This window comes from Stegastes partitus, unplaced genomic scaffold (assembly GCF_000690725.1).
Source record: "Stegastes partitus isolate 25-593 unplaced genomic scaffold, Stegastes_partitus-1.0.2 Scaffold1024, whole genome shotgun sequence".
Taxonomy (NCBI): domain Eukaryota; kingdom Metazoa; phylum Chordata; class Actinopteri; family Pomacentridae; genus Stegastes; species Stegastes partitus.
In genome coordinates, this window is record NW_007578755.1 from 81,392 (window position 1) to 91,391 (window position 10,000).

The window sequence follows — 10,000 nt, forward strand, 5'->3', positions numbered from 1 at the left end:
TGTTGTGTGTGAGTGTGTGTTCTCACAACAGTGTCACAGTGAGAAAATGGTGTTTAGCCCCGTTTTTTTTTTCCTCTATATTTCCTCTGTAATTCTGCCTGTGTTTGTCTGCCTGTCTATTGAGAGATGAAAGCACGATGATTAGGTCATAAATACTTTATCAAAGCAGTAAAAGTGCGCTCACATGCATGCACGGAACACACACAGATGCGGCCTTTGATTGGGTCGGATGGCCTTTGTAGTTTTTCTCGGAGTGACAGTAATTGAACCGATTCCAGCAACATTAAAGACATAAACCATCCAGTCACAAATTTTTTGAACCGACATGACAGGACAAAGCAAACCAATCCAGTGCCTCGATATGAGATGACAGGACCTCCCGCTCCCCACCAACCCAACGCCCCCCCCATCCATCCACTTAGAGATGTGCCATCCGTACATGTTTCCAAAATGTCACTGGAATCATTTTGATCTGCTCCTCCTGCCATGAATATTTAATGTCAGCACAGACAGTCACAGTGAAGTCCTGCCGCTGACTGGAGTTTACTCTGAGCGTACAGGTTAATATAAGCATCTCAGGGTCTTCCTAGTCTTTATTCATGATGAGGATCAATGTGTAAGAATGGTGGTGCCACACACAACTTTATCTGTTTTTAATGGATGGAAAAGTTTTGAATATTTCCAAATAGAGACAAGGGATTCATTACAGCGTTAGCAACAGATCCAAAAAATATAGAGATATTTCTCCCCAAACAAAGTCATACATGTGTGATTTAAGTTGATGAATAAGAACTGACTGATCAAAAATCAACAAACTAACAAACTTTCATTCGCAAACTAAAAAATAAATCAGTATAAGTGAGGTCTGAAATTCAACACAGCAGTTGTAGTCGTGAATAAAAGTTTACATATGAGGTGTGTCGGAAAAGTTCCAGGACTGGTGTCACAAAAGATAGATTTCAAACTACAAACTACCAGTTTTCCCCTTCAGACGATCAACCAGCACGTCCACAAAGAGATCCTGCAGCATTTGCTTCGTTCAGTGTGCGACAAGAGGCCAGAGTTGTGCCAGGACAAGTTGTAGTTGCTTCACCATGACAACACGTCTGCTCACAATGCCCTGAGCATCCCACAGTTCCTGGCTGAGAAGAACATCCCCGTGCTGGAGCAACCTCCCTACTCACCCCACCTGGCTCCGTGGGATTTTTTCCTCTTCCCCAAGCTCAAGGGGGTCATCAAGGGGACCCGTTTTGAAGATGTGGATGACATAAAGATGGCTGTGACGACAGAGCTGAGGAGAATCCTGGAAGAATCCTTCCAGGAGTGCATGGCGGTGTGGCAGAGAAGGCTGGGGAAGTGTGTTAGACTCCAGGGGGATTACGTGGAAGGGGAGAACTTGTAGGTTGTAGTTTGGATTTGAAATATATCTTTTGTGACACACCTCATACTTTTATTAAGACCATGTATATCACGGCAGTCTTGAGTTTTCAGTGACTTCTGTAACTCTGAATTTTCTATCAGGAAGTCCTTGAAGCACATGCACGAATGATGAATTTTCATTCTTTCATAGAATTAAAATAGTTCTTCTGGAAAAAATAACACAATCTGCAGCAGATCTGACATGAATCTATGAACGAATCAAAACTCATGATTGTTTTCTTATGACAAAGACACGTGTGTTTTAATGACTCCATCATGACAGATTAAGAGTTATAGGACTCATTGGAAACTCAAGACTGCCGAGATATACGTGGTCTTCTCAAGTTTATCTAAACTTTAGTTCGTGACTGTAATGATCACCCTTCCTGGAGTGTTTCTATTGTATGGAGTCCAACATTTTGTAAGTGAAGTTTGTTTTTTTTTATATTCCCCGCAGACAGATATGACATCTTTGATCTTATTTCCCATTTTCCACATCACAGGCTGCTCACCACACCCTCGTCTCACTCGTCTGTCTTTGCCTCTGTTTTTCTCTCTCGCATTTATCATTTCTCGAAGTTTCATCCAAAATCTAATCAGCAAAAATATTGCGTGTGACAGGCAGAAAAAAAAATAAAAGAGCCAACAAATGAATGGACTGGCTTTTTCAGCAGCATTTTGAAGAAAAACTCTTCTAGACATAATGCACATTTTGCTGTCTTTTGTACAGAATTGGGTAATTGTGCAATTCTCCACTGTGGGCATGGCGATATCTGAATCATATCAGGCCTGTGGTACCCATTAAGAACCTACTATTATTTGCTAGAGGGCTCATTTCATTTCATTTTGTGGTATACAGTTCATTCACTCAAGGTGGACAGAAAGTAGTCCTGCAGTCGCTGTAGCATCTCTCTGTGGCTTTCTGCTAAACTGGTCCCTCCTCACAGACACTTCACCGCCGTGTCGCCTCATATTAGCTCCCACTCCCATTTGTGGAGGGGCTCTCATTATTAACGGGAGGTTATAAATAAACAGGTAAACTGTAGGAGGCTCTTGCCGTCTCCTATCATGTGAAGAAAACCGCCATCACCATGGTTACTGATGGATGTGTTTGCCTCGCTGTGGAGGTATATTATGTGCCGTTTCTCTGCAAATGCATTGCATCTCTAAATCAAAGAGCAAATCTTATAGACCAAGTGTGGAGTTTGTGTTTAAAAAGATGCAGCTGAGAAACTTTACCATATATTCTGCAGGTATATAGAGCTGAAACAAAGGATTATTTTCTTTTTCGATTAATCTGCCAGTTATTTTCTTGTTCAGTCTTTTAGATATCAGAGGAAAGTAAAAAAATAAATAAAATGGTCGCTATAATCTCACACAGTCCTAGATAATCTATTCAAATTGCTTATTTTTCCCAAGAGAGAGCCCAAATCTCAAAGCTAATCAGTTTAGTCTTATAAACAACCAGGAAAACCTGTAAATATTCACCTTTGGGAAGCTGGAACCGGATCATTTTTGACTGATAAGTTTTCTGAAGTAATCAGTCAGTTTCTTTCTAAAACTGCATTAAAAAAGCAAAGGAATAAAAAATTTTTTAAAAAAAGCAAAGTGTAATTTTCTAAACAGATATTTGTGAAGAACATCCAGACCTATGCTTATGTCCAACTAAACATGGTTCACATTTACCATTGAAGGACTTTACTTCAGTCCTTGCTCAATTAGACTCGCTTCATTTGTAATAATAATGATAATTGATCAGATTTATATAGTGCTTTTCTGGACACTCAAAGACGCTTTACACTGTCAATTATTCATTCACACACATTCATTCTGGTGGTGGTAGCTACGATTGTAGCCACAGCTGCCTTGGGGCAGACTGACAGAGGCTTGGCTGCCATTCTGCGCCTACGGCCCCTCCGACCACCACCTCAAACAATCCATTCATACGCATTCACACCAGGCAAGGTGGTTGAAGTGTCTTGCCTGAGGACACAACGACCATGAAACAGGTTACAGGGCGGAATCGAACCGCCGACCGACTCGTTCTACCACCTGAGCTACAGCCGCCCATTTGTGCTAGTGTTTTTGGGAGCAGCGTTTGCAGAGACTAAAGAGCTAAAGTTATAGTGTTGGGTACATTTCCTTGCCTTCAGCAGATGTGCCTGTAGTAAAATAAGAGACAACGATAGAGATCCAGAGAAGGAGAGGAGGAAGGTTCTAGGAATCAGATAAAACTCAGAGGGTACTTGGAGAGTAAATCCTCCACAAACATCCCAATTTTACCAAAAGCGTTCTGGATCTACACCAAATTTTCCTGGGTTCTCCATGTGGCCATGCTCCGCCTCTGGACCGAGTTTCACAAAATTCACCTTGTTAGTTTTTCTGTATTCCGGGTGACAAGCAGACAGACCTACTGTATCTTTGCCTTAGCTTTTGCATGGCAGAGGAGGAACACTGTAACTGCGTACCAATACAAAACAGCGTGTGTGTTTTGGGATGCAAAAGACAGCCTCCAACCAGCTCTGCAGATGTGGATGTTCTGCTAGATTGATTCTCATCCCCTGAGAGGGAGTGAGGGTGTGTGAAAGAGGCAGATAGAGATCTATATGCCCAGCTAAGCGCCCTACCACTGTTTGTTTAAATGTTCTTCCCTGAATTTGTGCTGTCACTAACCGGCGCTGCCTTTTCCTAATAAGGTGTGAACCTTGGAGGGCTTAAATATCCGTCTGAATACAGGAGACAGGTAGATAATGTGGCAGAAATATTACAAAACATAGTCGCAGTTATCCCCGCCATCTGACTCACGCAGCGCTTTATGTGATCTTTTTAATTGCAGTTTATCTCAAAGGGTCAATGCATGTCATCCAAGCAGCTTCCAGACCCTCCTCTTCACTTTATTTTCTCTTTCGCTGTGGTTTAGTAATAATGTGTTACCACTGAAGTGCAGACTTGAGTGTCCTTCAGTGATGACGCCCACAGATTAATCTATGTCAGCAGCCTCCTATGAATAGATCCGATGTACACTTATGAGCGTCTAAAGCAGCGAAATCATTTGCAGCATTTTTAATTTTAATTTCCTTGATCTTTATTCTGTTCGGTCCATATGACACATGCTCTTCAAACCTGAGACCTTGTTGCTTTATTTATAGCTTTTCCAAAGTAAACAAGAACTTTTGAAGGTGTTGGTTTTAGCTCTGGGAAATTGTAGGTTTTCTGGTGTTTTATAAACCATCCAAAAAAATGGATTAATCAAGACAATCTTAATCAATAATGAGAATTTTGGTTCTACTGTGTGAAAGTGGCATGCTTTGGACTTTGGGACACACACACACATACACTCACACACAGCATGAAACCAGTGTTTAGCTGGAAGCATTACATACTACAACATTCAATTCATCCATCCATTATCTATACACCGCTTAATCCTCATTAGGGTCGCGGGGGGGCTGGAGTCTATCCCAGCCGACTTACGGTGAAGGCAGGGGACACCCTGGACAGGTCACCAGTCTATCACAGGGCTACACTTAGAGACAGACAACCAAGCACACTCACATTCACACCTATGGACAATTTAGAATCACCAATTAACCTCAACATGTTTTTGGACTGTGTGGGAGGAAGCTGGAGAACCCGGAGAGAACCCACGCTGCACGGGGAGAACATGCAAACTCCACACAGCCGCGAACCGGCGACCATCTTGCTGCGAGGCAACAGTGCTACCAACTACGCCACCTTGCAGCCCCAATTCAATTCAGTTTTATTTATATGGCACAATTCACAACATATGTCATCTAGCAGCTCTTAACATAGTAAGGTGAAGACCGTATGAATTTTAAACAGAAAACCCAACAATCCACAGTTAACTTTGGATTCCCTCTGAGCAAGCGGTCGGCTTCCCCCAAATGGGACGGGAAGGAAAACCTCAGACAGAACCAGGCTCAGGAAAGGCGGCCATCTTTCTCGACCGGTTGGGTGAGAGTAGGGATGGGGGAATAGGGATAACAGGATAGCAGATATTTATATTTATCTCTGCTACGCTCAGATGTTCCACATTTCTCACCAAAAACAGCAAAATGTTTGCACCTCAGACCTCGTCCTAATCATCTGTATGTTTCTATCGTCGGCGACATCTATTTTATCAAATGGAAACGCAATGAATGAACTTAACTGTTGTTCTGTTTTGATGTATAGTAATTCATATATAACATATGGCTCTGCTCCATGATGTATCTGTCCCCCCCCACCGTAACGCATGCTTTATGGCACCGATGATGAATGTCCGTGAGAGGAGCTGAATAACAATGAAGTGAGCATGAGATGAAGAAACCACAGTTTGTAGGTTTGCGTGAAAGAGACAGAGCGAGGGAGGACGATTTTTGACAAAGATTTTGCACATTGCGGTGAATGAGTGGAGTAAAAAACCCCTCATTTCCCACGAGGCCCGGCTGTAATGGTGTTTATTACAACTGCAGATTCAAATCGAATCAATTTGAATCAAATATCAGCAGGATGGGAAACATCTGTCTGCGGCTCTCTTTTTAAAGCTTACCTCCACTCTCTGCGTGTTTGTCTCTCTCTGTATCTGACACACTGAATACTAATATTACCAAACTTAGTTGTTTTTCTACTTTATGCACGGGGCAGAAAAGAAAAATACACACAAACACACCACGGCCACCGACACATGCACAAACACACTTGTTTACCAGCATCAGCGCAGTATTTGACACATCAAAGACAGTGCTGTTCATTTCCTTTTCTTTTTTCTTTTTTTTCTTTTGGTTTTCACTCCTCTGTTAACTTATTTTATGTTTTTAGTGTGTTTATTGATGTTTTCTCACTTCTCATCTCTCCCTGTCTTTCTCCTTTAAAACAACTTCTTCAGGCATCTTATTATTCAAACCATGTCTGTGCCAACTCTGCCAGTTGAAAGAAACAAACCATCCCTCTGCCTAGTTGGAAATTTTTCCCTCTGCTGCCTGAAAGCTTTGGCTCATTAATTAATTTGTTCCTGACATGTGTGTTTTGCATCACGCTCAGCACCCTGATGCGTCGCTGCAGGTTGAGATAGACGGTAAAGCATATCTGAAATGGTGATTTGTGATAAAGCTAACAAGAGAAAAACTCTTGTCACCATCAACTGTTGGTTTAGGTTTTGCTTACATGTATATAAAACAGGGTGAAAAGATTTATATTTTTCATTTGTTTCAAAATAAAATAGTCCTAAAAGTCGCTAAATTTAAAGCTAAAGTCAGCGATTGTAATGCAATATGTTTTTTTTTGGCAAATGTAGTATCTCCACACAGTCACATAGCTGTCCATTCTGTCAACTGCAGCTTTAACTCAGATGACGAGTAGTTACTGGACCTAATTCCACTTTAATGAATACGTAGGAAATGTTAGAACAGAGTTTTGTAGTGTTAGCCTCTGTGCGGAATTTTACGGTGCTGATGCAAGAGAAGACAAGGAAAAGAAAAATGCTTATGATCTTCACATCCAACCAATCAACATTTATCTTCTCTGAGTTAAACCAATCAGCATCAGGCTACACAAGAAGGGTTTTCTCACAAATACCCGTTCCAGAGGAGCTACTTTTTTTTCTACTCCAAAAACAACCTGAACTAGAGAGACCTCAGTAGAGGGACATAGTTGACCAATGTATGCATGTTGACCTGATTCTGAGTTTCACTGTGCACCTACTTGATAATGAACTTGCCTTGATTTTGCCTTAAAATGGTGCATAATGTAACAAGAACTTAGTCTGATATTTTGCATGGAGGGGAAGTGTTTCGCTGTAACTACGGCGAAGCACCTCAGATTTATAACCTTGAGTTTAACCTTGTCCAAGGTCAAATGTCACATCTCTGTTATGGGTTCCTATCTGATTGTAATAAGAAATTATGTGTTTATCCTACACCTTTTCCAAGTTATAATGGACACACTTAACAGAGATGGTTCCTGCGATCAGAACATGCTCGATGAAAGATTCAAGCCCTTAAACAGCTGGAAATCTCCTGCAGTGGAAAATGGCTTTAGGACAATGCTAGTATACACTCACCGGCCACTTTATTAGGTACACCTTGCTAGTACCGAGTTGGACCCCCTTTTGCCTTCAGAACTGCCTCTTTTTTTTTTTGTGTTCAGAGATGCTATTCTGCATACCTCGGTTGTAACGAGTGGTTATTTGAGTTACTGTTGCCTTTCTATCAGCTCGAACCAGTCCGGCCATTCACCTCTGACCTCAACAAGGCTTTTGCGCCCCCAGAACTGCCACTCACTGGGTATTTTCTCTTTTTCGGACCATTCTCTGTAAACCCTAGAGATGGTTGTGCGTGAAAATCCTTGCAGATCAGCAGTTTGTGAAATACTCAGACCAGCCCGTCTGGCACCAACAACCATGCCACGTTCAAAGTCACTTAAATCACCTTTCTTCCCCTTTCTGATGCTCAGTTTGAACTGCAGCAGATCGTATTGACCATGTCTACATGCCTGAATGCATTGAGTTGCTGCCATGCGATTGGCTGATTAGAAATTTCCGTTTACGAGCAGTTGGACAGGTGTACCTAATAAAGTGGCTGGTGAGTGTATCTAATGCTCACCATGGTTACCCTCTTAGTTTAGCATGTTAGCCTGCTAACATTAACCTAGTAGTAGTAAGTGGTGCTTTGTAATGCTGATAGAAATGTCTTTAGTTTTTAGCTGGTGTTGGATGAACAGTCAGATTTCCAGGGATCATTGTAGTCTTTTGGATCCTTTGGAACCATAAAATGTCTGGTACAAAATACAAATAGGTGTTTAATATTTTAGTCTCGAGCAACCAGCTGAGCAACGTTGCCACCCTAGAGCCATTTTACTTACATTGCAAAAAAATAAACCCAAACAGAAAACAACCCCGAACAAGAAAAGCTGCTCATGACTTTTCAGTAAAACACCTAAAAAATGATTGATGCAGGTTTTCATAAAGTTTAAATTATATTGATGCCTATACCTAGGTTATATCAACAGTAATAGAATAGAACAGTGTTATATAAAAAATACTGCTTTTAAATTGTGCTGGATTTTTATCATATTTACTGTCGCCAAGGAGAAATACCAGCTCCAATTTCATCTTCACGTTACAAGTGGTTTCATAGCAGCTCTTAAACATTTTTTTCTTTGTTCTCTTCAGTGCAGTCTTATAGAATACCGTCTTTACGTGTGAGACGTTTTCTTTCACATTCTCATTTTCACACAGTGTTAAGGAAACAAACCCACTTCTCTGGCTCCATTAACATCACTCCACATGATTCGCTGTTTTTTTTCAACTTCGTTAGCGAAAAATATTACAGGCATGTCTTTTCTTTCGAAAGCCTTTTATTTTCTTTTAAAGACCAAATTTTTCCTGGTTCAAAAAAATAACCAGGTGGTAATTTTACCCAGTCGAAGTCTCTTCATCTCAAAGCATGTCATGTTTCAGTCTGAGCGCCGCTGGGGTTTTGCAGGTGTCGAAAGATATGTAAAAAATGTTCAGAACATGTGATGAAAGCTAGTTCGGTCCCCTGAAGCAATTTAACAAATAATCACTTTCTCTTTTGTCTCCATGTTTTTTTTTTTTTTATCCTCTTTCTCTCCTTTAGGTGGTTTGTAATTGTTTTACCATCACCGACGGGGAGCTACAGGAGAGTGGAGTTGGGCTGTATCCAAGGTAACACACACACACACACACACACACACACAAAGGGCAACACACGTGTCTGAAAAGCATCATTAATTTCAATCTAGCTCATGACGTTTGTTGGATGGTACTCGCTCGCTTTCTTGCGCAATAAAAACGCCGCAAAAAAACGCAGCTCTGAGTTACCTGCCCCGTCGCCGCGCCCCGACCAGCCCCACCCATCCCCACCCATCCTTCACCCGCTCACCTTCAAAGCCCTCCTTGTTCTGCTCGCTGTTTTCCTGACAGCTCTTTGAAGTTCCAGGAAGAAGGGAGGAATAGAGGAAGTGAGTTTTTGTTGTGAGGGGAAAACTTGAAAATGAATGTTGACAGAATATCATAACGCTGTTTGGGGAAGACGGAGGCAAAAAAAAAAAAAGAGAGAGAAGCCACGAACGTGCCGAGAAATGTGAAATTTGACTCCGACTGATGCGTGATTGATGATGCGATTGTTGTCTGGAATGTGCGAGTGACACACAAACACACTGTAAGGCGATACGCGCTGTAATCCCTGCATTGAGTCCTGGGTGAATAGGGTGGGATTTGGCCTGTTGTTGTACATGTTGTTAGTGTTGCTACACACACACACACACACACACATGCACACACACACACTGCAGGTTTCGCAGCCAGTTTATCTGGCTGGTGTTGAGATGTCAGATGGTCACAGTGGCATTACCAAAGCTCAGCCAAACCATGTGTGTCTGTGTGCGATTTGTGTTGTAACTCATCCATAAATGATGGGCCCGTTCACAGGATGGTCCCCTGCCTATTCATATTTTGGGGTTGCCTAGCAACCGCGGTTTTGCCAAAGCGAGGGGGATTACTCTGGTGAGGCTGCACCTCTTCATCCCGACACTTTCTGTTCATCTTCGGTCTCTGATG

General features: G+C 41.8%; 1 protein-coding gene across 1 annotated transcript in view; it reads left to right on the forward strand.

Moving 5' to 3' along the window:
• Window positions 1-10,000, forward strand: part of smyd3 (SET and MYND domain containing 3) — a 101,150-nt gene that overhangs the window by 64,701 nt on the left and 26,449 nt on the right. The window contains exon 6 of the mRNA XM_008295144.1: window positions 9,039-9,106. Within this exon, the coding sequence (XP_008293366.1) occupies window positions 9,039-9,106 (68 nt within the window). The remainder of the gene's footprint in view (window positions 1-9,038; window positions 9,107-10,000) is intronic.